The sequence below is a fragment of the Mytilus galloprovincialis genome, chromosome 2 (assembly GCF_965363235.1).
Source record: "Mytilus galloprovincialis chromosome 2, xbMytGall1.hap1.1, whole genome shotgun sequence".
NCBI lineage: Eukaryota > Metazoa > Mollusca > Bivalvia > Mytilida > Mytilidae > Mytilus > Mytilus galloprovincialis.
In genome coordinates, this window is record NC_134839.1 from 32,086,914 (window position 1) to 32,102,683 (window position 15,770).

At 33.5% G+C, this 15,770-nt stretch overlaps 1 protein-coding gene across 1 annotated transcript; it reads left to right on the plus strand.

Annotated features, from left to right (window-relative positions):
* Positions 1–369: 369 nt before the first annotated feature.
* On the plus strand, positions 370–13,600 carry LOC143063382 (tyramine beta-hydroxylase-like). The gene is made up of 10 exons (XM_076235502.1): positions 370–460; positions 822–855; positions 1,284–1,494; positions 3,267–3,402; positions 4,026–4,127; positions 4,432–4,611; positions 5,212–5,375; positions 8,057–8,300; positions 10,779–10,875; positions 13,083–13,600. The coding sequence occupies exons 2-10, from the start codon at positions 830–832 to the stop codon at positions 13,381–13,383; spliced, it is 1,461 nt and encodes a 486-aa protein (XP_076091617.1). The 5' UTR covers positions 370–460; positions 822–829; the 3' UTR covers positions 13,384–13,600.
* Positions 13,601–15,770: the final 2,170 nt, after the last annotated feature.

Sequence of the window (15,770 nt, forward strand, 5' to 3'; positions counted from 1 at the left end):
GTAGTATACCGCTGTTCAAGAGTCATTAGCCGATTGAGAGAAAACAAATCCGGGTTACAAACTAAAACTGAGGGAAATCCATCAACTATAAGAGGAAAACAACGGAACAACAGAAGCACTGAAGTGCCAAAAAATAAACGCCAACATACATAGAAACTAACTATTAAATAACAAAATTTCCTAGGACACTTTCATCGGCATGTTTTGAATACCAAATATATTGCATATATATAGTTATCAAAGGTACCAGGATTATAATTATAATATACCATGTTTGCGATCTTCAATGAAGCAGCCGAAGGCACGACAGAAATGGGAAGTGGTAATGATGACAAATGATATGACATAACTTGTACTTATATTTGGATGACAAAATATATGTTTACGAATTCAGAAAAGGCAGACATTTAGCCAATTAGGAAATTAATACATTTAGGATAAGAGAAACAAAAGTTATTGGGTTTGTATTAAGTTATTATTGTGTTTGTATTAAGTAATTATTACGACACATTGTTTTTTTTCTCTGCATATAACAGGAGGTTATGTGGAATTATCTTAAACGTGGAAAATCATTCATCATATATTTATAACTAAAACAGATATCTGAAGGAAAGTATTTATTAAAATTAATATTTGAAAGGTGTAATCATTGCTATAAAATGCGTTTTACAGACAGTAAATTGGGAATGCTGAGAAGTATTGAAATAAATAAATAGATTCAATAGTAAATGTGTAAATAAAATAATGAAAAAAACCATGAACGATATTAACTTAAACATGTAACTGAATCCAACTGAAACATTATTTTTTTTTATTTACAGATAATATTATGAAAACGAAGAGTGAATTAAAATAGTAAGTTACTGAAATGTTAATAGTTATTCAAAATATTTATGAATTCGTAGCGGATCTATTGGATTTTATAGATAGTCTGTTCCCATTTTTAAATGAAACTGAAAGTTATTGAATTTCATGAAATTTTGAAATACGTACAAAATTCGTGATTTTCAACAATGGGCTTGTTTCTGGGAGACGGATCCAGGATTTTTAATATGGGATAGGAGCACCCAAAAAAAAAAATGAAAAGGTAACCAACAGTCAAATAATAAAGAAATTGTACTTTGAATCTTTACCAGATTTGAATTTATGATAAGTAGATCCATCGCTTTTATAATCAAAATGTAAAATAATATTACGAGATCTTTTCTTTTTAAATACTAGTATAACAATCTTCAATTTGAATTTATAAAATTTTCAAGTGTGTTTTTTTTTAATCTTGACAGCTTAGTGATTTGTGTGTTATTAATTTCCTTGTTTGACGGCAACTATTCCTACCCGTCATACCAATCGTCCATTCCAAACGGAGATAAAGCCCCTCACCCCTTCCACCAAAACAAGCTCTGGGATGGTGTCGGACACGAATTACCTGAAGGTGGAGGAGCTCTGAATCCATTCGGAATCGATCTGTATCAAAACAAAGTAAACACTGGAAAGGTAAGATTAAATAATACATTTTTTTTATCATACACCTTTTTGTATGAAGGTTAGTTATTTATTCAATTACTTTCATATCTTGAAATTACCATAATTAGTATTAGTATAGCCGGGAGAAATGGCGTTCCAGTTAAATGTAAATCAAGAAGGACAATTTCGCTCCTTAAACTTTTATTTCAGCAGTCCGGCAAGACCGAACAACAAACTCCAAACTAAATGTAAAGTAACATACAAACAATAACAATATATATAAGCACAAGCATTTAAAGGATTAAGCAGATTAACAGATGACAAATTAGAAATTACAATAGATTAAAAGAGTAATTAGTGTTCGACACGTATTTGTAAATTATAGTCCAAACTGTCACAGAGAATAAATAATGAAATAAATCAGTAAATGAGTAAATGCATTTAAGACCTTTGTCCAAGATTATGACACATAATCAACTTATGCCTAAATTTACGCATCTGGTGCAAGAAAATTGGTACCGTTAATTTTATTACTACCACTGGGTCGATGCCTCTGCTGGTGGACTATTAGTCCCCGAGGGTATCACCAGCCCAGTAGCCAGTACTTCGGTACTGGCATGAAAATACGGATTGTTTGTGTTATTAAAATTTACTGTTTCAAAATATTAGAAATTAATATAAATTAAGGAATGTATCTCCCTCGTTCAAAGCTCTGATTCCTTTCACGGATTTGGCTACACTTTTTGGACCTTTTGAATTATAGCTCTTCATCTTTTATATAAGCTTTGGATTTCAAATATTTTGGCCACGAGCATCACTGAAGAGACATGTATTGTCGAAATGCGCATCTGGTGCAAGAAAATTGGTACCGTTAATTTTATTACTACCACTGGGTCGATGCCTCTGCTGGTGGACTATTAGTCCCCGAGGGTATCACCAGCCCAGTAGCCAGTACTTCGGTACTGGCATGAAAATACGGATTGTTTGTGTTATTAAAATTTACTGTTTCAAAATATTAGAAATTAATATAAATTAAGGAATGTATCTCCCTCGTGCAAAGCTCTGATTCCTTTCACGGATTTGGCTACACTTTTTGGACCTTTTGAATTATAGCTCTTCATCTTTTATATAAGCTTTGGATTTCAAATATTTTGGCCACGAGCATCACTGAAGAGACATGTATTGTCGAAATGCGCATCTGGTGCAAGAAAATTGGTACCGTTAATTTTATTTTTTTACGACAAGGTCTAGAATAATAAAATAAATGCAAAACCTAAATATACATTAAAACAGTTGAAATACTAAAATGTTGTTTTAAAACTAATTTCATTGCACTGTCCAAATAGGCCGGTCATATTAGTACTATTTATATATGCTTTAATTTATTTTAGATCTTACTAATGTCCTGTACCAAATCAGGAAAATGGCAGTTGTTATCTTAAAGTTTGTTTCTGTGTCTGTTACATTGTCGTTAGGTTTTTTGTTGCACTCAGTGACGCTCATATCAAAATGATGAGAAAGCCAAACAAGTTCAAAGAGCATTGATGACCCAAAATTCCAATATAACTGCTTTTATCTGGCAACATGTATTGCTGTACTATCTTGTCTTTTACTGGTTTATTTGACAAAATCTGATGTTTTTGTGATAAAAAATAACATTTCTACATGTTCCATGTAAGTGAATTTAACACATTCTTGTAATTCTGATAAATTTTAGATCTGGATCTAATCTTTGTGTTGAGCTGTTTATTTTTTCTATTTAAATGAATTTATCACATTTATGTTATTCTGATAAATTTTAGATCTGGACTAAATCTATATGTGAAGCTGATTCCGATGGTGATGGTCGCTCTAATGGACAAGAACTTGGGGATCCGGACTGTTTATGGACTGAGAATACCAGTCAGCTCTTCACTAATTCTACAATTACTCATCCAGGTATGGGTTCATTCACTGTCCATCAATTGTAATATAAATAATGGTCTTACGATTCACGGTAAACTGTTTTTTAGGTAGCACATGATCATACAAACAAGAGATATCGCTCATGCACGTACCTGTTACATTAAAATTATAATGATACTTTAATTTGATTGGCTAACAGCAAACTCGCGTCATATTGGAATTAACCTTCACTTCAATAAAAAAAAAAGTCGAGCATCCTGATAACTATGATGAGTTTAATACATAATAGAGTGCATATGGAAGGAAAAGAACGTGTTTTCGTGATCTTAGTTTTAGTAATTTTAAAGGGTAGTAAAAGCGTTGACCGTGCGCACATTTTTAGAATGCATAAAAAATGTACTTCTGACCCCAATAAATTTACAAAAAGAAGCATTCAATTCTTTAATAATAAACTTCAAATGTATTAATTCTATTAACGTGGAACGTTGTGCTCTATAGTTTATATGAAAGATTATAAATGGTTGCTTTATTTTTTTTAATTTTTTTTTCTTAAAGTTCATATTATATGTGTTTATCGCAGATCTCGAACTGGTTGTTTACATGACTCGTGCTTTCTTGTAAAATTATGTGTAAGCTGATCAATTTTGTCATTTAAGGAATTTGTGAACCAACAGAAAGCGAAAACTGTAGACAGAGGAATAAATGGTTGAAATGTGATGACAATAATTTTCGTTGTCCTTCAATCCAAGAGGATCCTGGTTAGTATTTAAACATTTGGTTTAATACTTACTTAATTAGATATGTTATTTCGCATTTATCCGATGTTTTTGTCCTTTTCTTACAACGTTCTATCAGACAAAAGTATCTTTTTAAAACGTCTTTGAGTCAATAATTAAGGTGTGGATGGGAAGTCAAAACAAAAATAAAGACTACAGAACTTAATTACACCAATCCAGACCACAGATTTTCTTATATTGATTATCCAAATAGTCTTCTAATGTATGAAGTATTATTAACGAAATCTACCGATTAGAATAACAGATTTCATATGTTTTATTTCAGATGTAAAAGAATTGACATTGAGAATTCCAAAAACTAAAGTGCAACACAAGGGTAGTAGATACATATGTACACACCTACATGTACCATTGGATGGAGATTATCACGTGATTGCAGTTAAACCTTTAATTGACAATAGCCGCGTTATTCATCATATTGTACTTTTTGGATGCGATGCCGTAGGTTTGTACTATTTAATTACACCTTGTACGATGACAGAACAGATAATAAGCAAAGCAAAAATCATCCAAATCAAATTTGGTCCGTACTGCTCTTCAACTTCGTATTTTATTTGGCCATTTTAACTTTTTGGATTCGAGCGTCACTGATGAGTCTTTTGTAGACGAAACGCGCGTCTGGCGTATATACAAAATTTAGTCCTGGTATCTATGATTGAGTTTATTTATTTATAAATTCTATTATGAATGTCAACAAATTTCTTTTGACATCTACTCTTAGTTTAATTGAGCCCGTATCTAAGGTAAAAGTTGCATTAAAAACTTCACAATGCTTTAATAATTAATTGACGAGCTGCGTTTCAAGTCAAATCCCAAATTGTCGGTTGTAACTATTCAAATAAGGTAGTTATTAGATACAATTTGTCATGTTGTCTATTTTTTTCTTATTGCAAAGTTATCTCCATCGGAAACTCAAAATGTTTGGGAATTCAGAAAAATAAAAATTAACTAATTTCAAATGCATGCATATATCATTCATAAAGTTTATCTTTGTCGTTTTTACTCATTTTGATTTCCATAAATAACACATCGATTCTTAATACAGAGAATCAGCCCAGAGTGAACGAGGTGAACACTTGTGTTACAAATGAAGGACCTTCGTACTGTCATATGGTGACAGTTTGGTCTCTTGGCATCAAGGGGGAATGTTTCCCTGATAAGTTTGGTATTCCGATTGGTAATAACGGCTACACAAGGTTTATGTTACAGGTAAATCATTTGTTTTAATGTCAAATCTTATTTTAAGAAACCGTTTAGAAATTCATGTATACATGTATGTTACAGTAAATAGATGAAATAAGGAATTACATGTAATTACTAAACAATTCAGTAAATACCTATAATTACTAATCAATTTAGTAAATACATTTATTTACTAATTGTTTCAGTGATTACATTTTGTCATTTTTACTATTTACTAACTTGATATTTTTGTTATAACCATGATTTTGGATATAATTTAAGACACCTTATAAAAAATGAAAACATCGTGTAATAAATTTCATGTGTCAGAAGCGTTTTTCTTGATTAACCTTCATTAGGAACGCTCAAAACCTAATATTTGAAAGCCAAGGATGTATAAGGACTGTAAACGTTGAAGAGTTACAAACAAAAAGGAACTGAATAGAATAGCAAAACCATCTAACGCCAATTTTGCTTGAGGGAGTTTAAATTAAAGGGGTAAAGATTGTAGGGCTGACTTAAGGAATCAGAAATCCTTTAGAATTACATGTTCTTTTGTACGTTTGTGCATTGAGACTAGAAAATAGCTGTATATGATTATTGAAACTATGGGAATTCTAGATCACATTAAATGTTTCTGCAAGTGAGACAACGTACAGAATAGGATCATCAGTTGTGTTTCTCAGAGCAGTTTGTTTATTGCAAGGAGACGAATTTTCTCCAATACTTTTTTCATTGTATATGAATGATTTTGTAATGGTACGTCACCGTATGAAGTACAGGAATTGTTGTAAATTTTGTGTGCCAAAGATATGATTGTTTTGATTCTGTAAAAGGTACTTGTATAAAGACTTTTTATCTCTCTTTTGGTAGGATTGTTGTCTCTTAGACAAAGTCCCCATTTCCATTCTCAATTTTATTAGCCGAGCAAGGTAGAAAAGCGGTATTTGCCTTGAATCAAAATCATCATCCTTATAATAGATATTTTCACATACTTGGATTTGGTTTTTACATATAGTAGTAGTATTTAATGCTAAGACGGTAAGATATGAGGCTTTCTTATAGCTCCGAATATTGAAAAAAAACCATGAACCAAACAATAGTATGTGGGTGACCGTAAGTGCTGCCGAAGTGTTTGCAGATCCTGCTCTCCTTGTGGCACCTACTACCTAGGATCATTTACTCCACCATCGTCTACATAAGGAAATGCGTTATGGTACCAAGTCAGGAATTTGACGTTTGTTTTCCATTCATTTGATATGTTTTAACTTTTCGTTTTACCATTTGTTAAAGGACTTTCCGTTTTTAATTGTTCATAGATTTTCACTAAAAATGCCAAAAGAAACAACATTGCACTAAAAATTTTAATATTTAACCCTTCTACAGCCACAATTTTAAAACTACATGAAAATAATGATTCAAGGTTTTTGTTTTGTAGATAAAGAAGATGTGGTATGAGTGTCAAAGAGACAACTCTCTATCTTATTTAAGTCACTATTTGTAAAATTAGACAATTAAAGGTCAAAGTACGTCAAACAAAACATTTCCTAAAATAATCAGATAAATATTTTTAAATATATTTTAAATATATTTAACAAGGGTACATTATGTTTGCGTTTTATTTTTTAAACTGATAATCTTGAATCATATAAGGTTGTGCTGATGCTTAAAATATTGCAAGAATAGAATAATAAAAGTCTTTGTCAACAGTTAGTAAATAGTTGTCAAAATTCATTCTAAAATTAGTAATTACTGATAATAACTGGGCAGTTTTAGGAATCACATGTATTAACTAAGTGCATAGGGAATTACATGTAATTTCTAATTCCACCTATTTACTGTAACATATACATAGCGATATTAGATTACAACGAACTGAAACCCAAACGACTATACAAATACCAAAAAAACATGCAAAAAGCACCTCCTGGATTCAGATTTTCAACTTATGGATATAAGAAGATGAGGTATTAGCGCCAATTAGACAACTCTCCGTCCAAGTCACATTTGTAAAGATATACTTTTATAGGTCGAAGTACGACCTTCAACACTGAGCCTTGGCTCACATCGAATAGCAAGCTATAAAGGGCCCAAAAACATACCAGTGAAAAAGTATCCAAACAGGAAAACTAACGGTCTAATCAATTTTAAGCCCAGAAACACTTATGAACCAACAACATCAACAAACGACAACCACTAAACATCAGGTTCCTGACTTAGATATTTGCTATCAAATGCAGCGGGTTGTAAACGAATCAATAGGCGCCAACTAATCCCTAACCTGAAACAATAGTGTAACATCACAGCATAGAAAGACACACTATAAAATACCAATTGAAATGGCTTAACTCAATCAAAAGACATATTTACAAAAACGAGTGTGAATACATTGAACAAATAAATATGATCAATGACACAATATTAATACAAAATTAATCGAAAAAAAAAAAGAAATGAAAAAAGAAATGTACATTTAAGTTGTGTTTTGTCCACAAAAAGCATTAAATTGTATTCTTACTTCTTAATAAATTGGGGTTCTTTTCCATGAAATTTAGCTTGATCAATTGATTTCTATCATACGAAAAAATTCTGCAAGCCGTTTTGGCGCAACCGTGACCAGACTGCATTCTATTTCGAAATAATTCACCTCAGCTCGATGTTTCGTTATATAATTGCTGAAGTAGTAATTGTAAGATATGATATTCCAGATTCACTGGCAGAATTCTGAAGATAATGTGGACTACACAGACAGTTCAGGAATGACTTTGTATTACACTCCAAATCTGAGACCATATAATGCTGCAGTCTTAACTATCGGCCAAACTATGTTTAATTTGGCACCAGGACAATCTGAGGCCAAAGTTTACGGGAATTGTTCTGGACAATGTACGAAACGTGAATTCCAAGGACCTATATACGTCCATTCTGAATTTAATCACATGCATTCTTTAGGTAAGTATGACCTATATACGTTCATTCTTTATTTAATCACATGCATTCTTTAGGTATGTATGACCTATATACGTTAATTCTTCATTTAATCCCATGCATTCTTTAGGTAAGTATGACCTATATACGTCCATTCTTCATTTATTCACATGCATTCTTTGGGTAAGTATGACCTATATACGTTTATTCTTCGTTTAATCACATGCATTCTTCAGGTAAGTATGACCTATATACGTTCATTCTTCATTTAATCACATGCATTCTTAGATAAGTATGACCTATATACGTTCGATCTTCATTTAATCACATGCATTCTTCAGGTAAGTACGACCTATATACGTTCATTCTTCATTTTATCACAAGGTTTCTTTAGGTTAGTATGTAGATGTTGTTTTAAATTAGAATGATGTAAATTTCCTTTGGTTTTGTGAAGTTTTGTTTACTCCTTGGTTTGGATTGTTATTGTCTTTCACAATGAAATTGTGTTAGTTATACAAGCATAAACCGAAATCAGTGTAAAGGCAAAAAATAAGTCAACGCTAGTGTTTATGAAAATGTAAGTGTGTTTGCATATAGTTGTAATCGTCCAGTAGACTCAAGATAAAATGTATGAAAACACATGGTTTGAACACATTTTCTGTGTAATACCCTAGTCCCACTAGGCCACGATCGCACTACGATCTGTGAAAAAAATGCAAATATTGATGATCGTGGTACGATCGCGTAGGTCGCAGTAAGGTCGTACCACGGTCGTGGTGAGGTCTTCAAGATCGTGAAGAGCGTGGACAACTTTGAACATGTTCAAAACAATCGTGGTGCGGTCGTGGCGAAATCAGGTCGTAGTAGAAGCGTAGTGAGAGCGCACTAAGATCGTAGTAAGATCGCAAAGGTCGCTGTATAATTGTAGCGAGAGCGTAGCGAAAGCGTGATTCTATTCGGAGAGATTGCGCTACGATCTCACAGCGACGTTATGACGACCTCACTACGACCATCACGTTCTCACCACGACCCAACTACGCTTCCACTACGACTTTACCACGCTGTTCACGACCATTGTACGATTCTAGCACGCCCTTGCCGTCCTCATCACGCTCTTCTTACGACCTGACTACGTTCACACTACGACCATCATTTCTATTGTCATTTTCACATAAAATATATAAAAAAAACTCCCTAGATTTTGTTTGTCTGAATGTATTTATCCGTTTGCTCTAACGGCTCAATCATGCTTCTCGTTTTTATATAGATTTGACCGTTGGTTTTCCCCGTTTAAATGGTTTAACATTAGTATTTTTTTGGGCCCTTTATAGCGTGCTGTTCGGTGTGAACCAAGGCTCCGTATTGAAGGCCGTACATTGGCCTATAATGGTTTACTTTTATAGATTATTACGTTGATGGAGAGTTGTCTCATTGGCACTCATACCACATCTTCCTATACATATTGACACATCTGTGTCATCTCTGCTATCGTTTACTAAAATATCGTCATTTGAGCTTTATGGACCAGCAATAGGTTGTAATTAAGGTTTGATTGGTCATCTCTTGATGACAAGTATTATACTACTTATGTGTATAGTACCAGTTTAATTGGAGTCTGGAGCTGGCATGTCAGTTAACTGCTAGTAGTCTGTTGTTATTTATGTATTATTGTCATTTTGTTTAATATTTTCTTTAGTCACATCTTCTGACATCAGACTCGGACTTCTCTTGAACTGAATTTTAATGTGCGTATTGTTATGCGTTTACTTTTCTTCATTGGCTAGAGGTATAGGGGGAGGGTTGAGATCTCACAAACATGTTTAACCCCACTAATGTTGCGCCTGTCCCAAGTCAGGAGTCTTGTACTATTTTTAATTTTAGTTTCTTGGAGTTTAGTATGGCGTTCATACTTTGCTCCCTCTGCCTCTACATCAACCCTTACCACCACGCCCACGTGTTCTAGTAAATTTTGGTGGCATGACTGTATTGTTTCCGGGAAATCTCCGTTTTAATCAGAAATAGAAGGAATGGAACTATATTGATATGAAACACGAAATTGACGGTATTGATGAAAACGTAGTAAGATCGCAGTATGAACGTAGTATAATCGTGGTAAGAACGTGCTATAATCGCAGTAAGATCGTGTTGCAATCGGATAACTCGTGGTATGGTCGTAGTGAGAGCGTGAAGAGCGTAGAAAGATCTTTATAAGCGTAGTGAGGTCGCAGAATAAGCGCGGTGAGAACGTGGTTTAATCGTAGCGGGATCGTTGTAGAAGCGTAATTAGGACGTAGTAGCATCGTGAAAGCAACGAAAATTAACATTTTCATGCCGTTCATACCGCGACCTCACCACGATCTAAATTTATTTTAGATCGCGGTGAGCGTGGTGCGATCGTGGTCTAGTGGGACTGGGGCTTAAAATAACAAATAACTTACATTTCTTAAGGATTCATTTGGGTTTGCTGAAATAAACTTACAAATCATGCTCTACATTTTACAGGTCGGAAACAGAGAGTAGAACAATATCGGAATGGTGCTTTAATCAATGTAATCTCCGATTTAGATAAGTTTTCATTCGACAGACAACACATCGCAATGTAAGTGCTATTTTAGTTCAATACTTTACTAAGTACATTATAAATGGAAGGAAAAGCAACTAAATGTACAATGAAGTGTAATGGCTGTTAAATTAATATGTAATTACAGTCTTCAGAAATATATGTTGATACAGATTTTGGTTCATGAAGACGTTTTCCGTTTATATTCTTCCCCAGTTATGAAGTTAACATTTGAATTTAGCTTCGTTTTTTTTTTGCTCTATCCATCCAGGAACTTTCCATACTGCCAAAAGCACTATACTGAGTTAAACTTTAAGGAAATGTCACAAAAACAACATACGAAATAAAGAAAGATATTGATATGTACGTGAAAAGTAAGACATCATATGAACGCGTGTTAACATCCTCGTCGTATAGAAAACGTATTTATATCACATGTCTAGCTATACAAATCGCCTCGAGTTATGATTTTAACCGAGCTAACTGAAACATATCACGAACATCAAATTCATTGAAGGACCAAACAAATAAGATATGAAATATGTATATGTAATGCCAATTATGAACGATGTCTCCATACTTTTTGTTTTTGTTAAGATTTTATCAAATTAATGGAAAAAAAGAACCCAAATCGTTTTATTTGATAGATGTCAGAGGCGAATTTAGGAGGGAGGGGAGATCTGGGTGTTGATTTATGCCACATACGCTAAGAGTCTGGTTAAAAGATACAAAACACAAAAGTGTATGAATAAAGACAATAGCAGTATACTGCTGTTCAATAGTCATAAATCGATTTAACTGAAACAAATCCGGTTCACAAACTAAAGCTGAGAGAAATACATCAACTATAAGAGGAAACAAATCGGAACAACAGAAACACTGAACTGCTACAAAAACAAACGCCAACATACATAGAAACGGACCACTAGTATGTGATAATAGCTGCTATATTTCTGACTTGATACAGGACATTTTAAGAAATATATAGTTGGTTTAACCTGATTTTATGGCTAGCCAAACCTCCCGCTTGAATGGCAATGTTAAAAAATAAGGCTCAAAGGGCAACATTACGTGACAGGAATACTTTACAAATAAATGCAAGAACTCCAGAACAAATAAATACATAAATAAATGATATAATAGTTCATTTCAACGTGTAAACCACAAATACAGCACAAAAGAATAATGAACTGTGTGTCACAGGTAATTTTTCAAAAATAGAATATAAATTGAAATTAAGCTTGTAATGGTGTTATTTTCTAACCATAACAAGAATATTAATATAGAATTCCGTTTGTATGAACATATGGTAATAACAAAATTATAAACATGTCATAAAAAAGCCACCGAAAGTCAAGCTTTCCTTGTTATAATTACGTCTTTTTCTGAACTATATTTAAACATTCATTTTTTGAAATTACATAGCATTAATAAATAAAAAGTTAATGCAAAATACGTTGACCATACTGAACCGATGGTTTCAGTAATAGAAAAAACACATTTAGTAGTTTAAACTAAAACATACTGAAATTCTCTGTTCAATACGCATTACTGCATGCATCTTTATGGAGATCAAAGAAATGTATAAGTACCCACAGTATATTACTCGTATTACTCTCAATAACAATGCGATTAACGGATATATGTGGTTTTATAGGTCTTGTGTGGACAAAATACACTTCTGGCGTATTAAAATTTTGAACTTGTTGCCTTTTGTTGGCTGTTGTTCGTGTGATTCTTTGTCAATTGTGTTCTCCAATTTATTTATATTGTAGTCCTGTGTTGTCATTTTGATGTTATATTTCACATGGCCATAAAAGTGCGAGGTTTGGCATGCCACAAAACCAGGTTCAACCCACCATTTTTTCCTTTAAAAATGCCCTGTACCAAGTCAGGAATATGGCCATTGTTATATTATAGTTCGTTTCTGTGTGTATTACATTATAACGTTGTGTCGTTTGTTTTCTCTTATTTTTGAGTGTAAATTCACATTGCGATAAGACGTGTCACGGTACTTGTCTATCCCAAATTCATGTATTTGGTTTTGATGTTATATATATATGTTATATTTGTTATTCTCGTGGGATTTTGTCTATGTGTGTTACATTTTAGTGTTATGTCGTTGTTCTCCTCTTATATTTAATGCGTTTCCCTCGGTTTTAGTTTGTTACCCCGATTTAGTTTTTTGTCCATGGATTCATGAGATTTGAACAGCGGTAAACTACTGTTGCCTTTATTTATTTCAGACACGATCCACCAATAGAAGTACAACCTGGCGATGACTTACAAGTTACCTGTACTTATGACACAACTTCTAGGAACGAAACAACATCGTTTGGACAAGGAACAGAGCACGAAATGTGTTTTGCCTTTTTAACCTTTTATCCATTTGAGAATGTTCATTCTATTTTAAAGTGTTTCACATGGCTAAAATTTCCCCACTGTTTTATTCTTGACTTGATGAGTTTTGGGGAAAAGGTGAAGACAAACCCATTTATGAAAATTGGGATTCAGGCTGCAATGAATTCTCTAAAGAAGCATGGATAAGATGTTTCACCATATCCTGTCATTTAGAGGTCTGAGGAGTACTTGTGTTTTAGACATAATAAATCGGATGCATAATGAAATGTGTTTGTGTTATCATACCTGTGACGTGCAGAAGAGGCTGACAGCTAAAGAACCCGGATCTCAGTCATGTCAGCTATAATTGACATCACTTGTATCGTGAATGTATAAAAGCAATAAACTTTTCTTTAGGAAGAGTGGTAAATAGATTCTACAGATGTTTTTATCAACTTTCATACACACATTGTTTTACTTTAAGGAGCAACTGATATTACCCCTGGTTTAGTGGGGTTCGTCACACATTGTTTTACTTTAAGGAGCAACTGATATTACCCCTGGTTCAGTGGGGTTCGTCACACATAGTTTTACTTTAAGGAGCAACTGCTATTACCCCTGGTTCAGTGGGGTTCGTCACACATAGTTTTACTTTAATAAGCCACTGATGTTACCCCTGGTTTAGTGGGGTTCGTCACACATCGTTTTACTTTAATAAGCCACTGATGTTACCCCTGGTTTAGTGGGGTTCGTCACACATAGTTTTACTTTAATAAGCCACTGATGTTACCCATGGTTTAGTGGGGTTCGTGTTGCTCAATCTTTAGTTTTCTATGTTTTGTCGAGGTAGTTTTTGATTAAGTTGAAGTCCAATCAACTTGAAACTTAGTATAGATGTTTCTTATAATATGATATTTCTAATTTTAATGCCAATAAACTCATCATAGATACCAGTATTAAAATTTTATATTTACGCCAGACGCGCGTTTTGTCTACAAAAGACTCATCAGTGACGCTCGTATAAAAAAATGTTTAAAAGGCCAAATATAGTATGAAGTTGAAGAGTGCTGAGGACCAAAATAAGAGTTTTTACCCCATTTTCACGGTCCACTGAAAAAAGAAAAGTTGATAATGCGGATGGGACAACCGTGTACTTGGGACACATTCTTGTTTTAAAAGTCTTTTTATTGTATTCCTGTCATGTAGTGTTGTCATTTTAATGTTATATTTAACATTGTCATAAAAGCGGGAGGTTTGGCTAGGCACAAATCCAGGTTCGACCCACCATTTTTTTCTTAAAATGTCCTGTACCAAGTCAGGAAAATTGTCATTGTTATATTATAGTTCGTTTCTGTGTGTGTTACATTTTCGTGATGACTGTGTTTCTGTTGTGTCCTAGTTCTCTTATATTTGATGTGTTTCACTCAGTTTTAGTTTGTAACCCGGATTTGTTTGTTTCTCAATCGATTTATGAATTTCGAACAGCGGTATACTACTGTTGCCTTCGTTAAGATATAATATGGCAAATTTTAAATCACCTAGGATCTATTAAAGTGAATATAGTATGGTAACAAGTAAGTTACAGTTAATTTTCTCTTATTTTGAAGATAAATATGAAACCCGCTGATAAAGGCATGTCTTACAATGCTGTGGTCGAAAGTCAAAAGGCGGGATTTTCAAAAGTCACAATTTCTTTTTAACATTTTGGCTAATTTCTCGGTCGACTTTCATGGTTACCGAGAATTGTTTTTCTATGGAAGCATGCTCTAGAAATGCTCCATGAATTCAGGTAGTCATATGTATGCCTGAGATATTAGTGATTTATACCCTCACCTTACATGTTAGATACATTTGAAAATCGTCAAATTCACTCAATCTATATATGCACCGTGGGAAACTCTAAGACAGGGTTAAAATGAAAGAATAATGTTTACTCTATCTTCACGTACTAAATTATAATCCTGGTACCTTTGATAAATTTTTACACCACTGGGTCGATGACACTGCTGGTGGGCGTTTCGTCCCCGAGGGTATCACCAGCCCAGTAGTCAACACTTCGGTGTTGACATGAATATCAATAATGTGGTGATTTTTATAAATTTCCTGTTTACAAACCTTTGAATTTTTCGAAAAAAACTAAGGATTTTCTTTTCCCAGGCAAAGATTACCTTACCCGTATTTGGCACAACCTTTTGGGAATTTTGGATCATCAATCGGCTCTTCAACTTTGTACTTGTTTGGCTTTATAAATATTTCGATATGAGCGTCACTGATGAGTCTTATGAAGACGAAACGCGCGTCTGGCGTACTAAATAATAATCCTGGTACCTTTGATAACTATATTCATGATGTATTTCGGTCAATTTAAATAAGCGACTTTTTTCTGCTTTGTCACTCTACCAATAATGTTTCAGATATAACCAAAGATCCGTCATCTATCACCTGATCAAAGTTACGCAAAGTTACAGGCGATTATAGGTACATTATCTAAAATATTCTTGACAACAAATTGTTTTAATGGAATTTGGTAAACCGTTGGGGTTTATTTTTATCACCTTATAAAAGTTGCGTGCAAATATAAGTACAGTATCCAA

Excerpts from the sequence above, each read along its gene's own strand:
- LOC143063382 (XM_076235502.1), top strand. The coding sequence starts at position 830 with ATGAAAACGAAGAGTGAATTAAAATA. Across the intron at positions 4,128-4,431 it reads TTCAATCCAAGAGGATCCTG|ATGTAAAAGAATTGACATTG; the intron begins GTTAGTATTTAA and ends GTTTTATTTCAG. Across the intron at positions 8,301-10,778 it reads TAATCACATGCATTCTTTAG|GTCGGAAACAGAGAGTAGAA; the intron begins GTAAGTATGACC and ends TACATTTTACAG.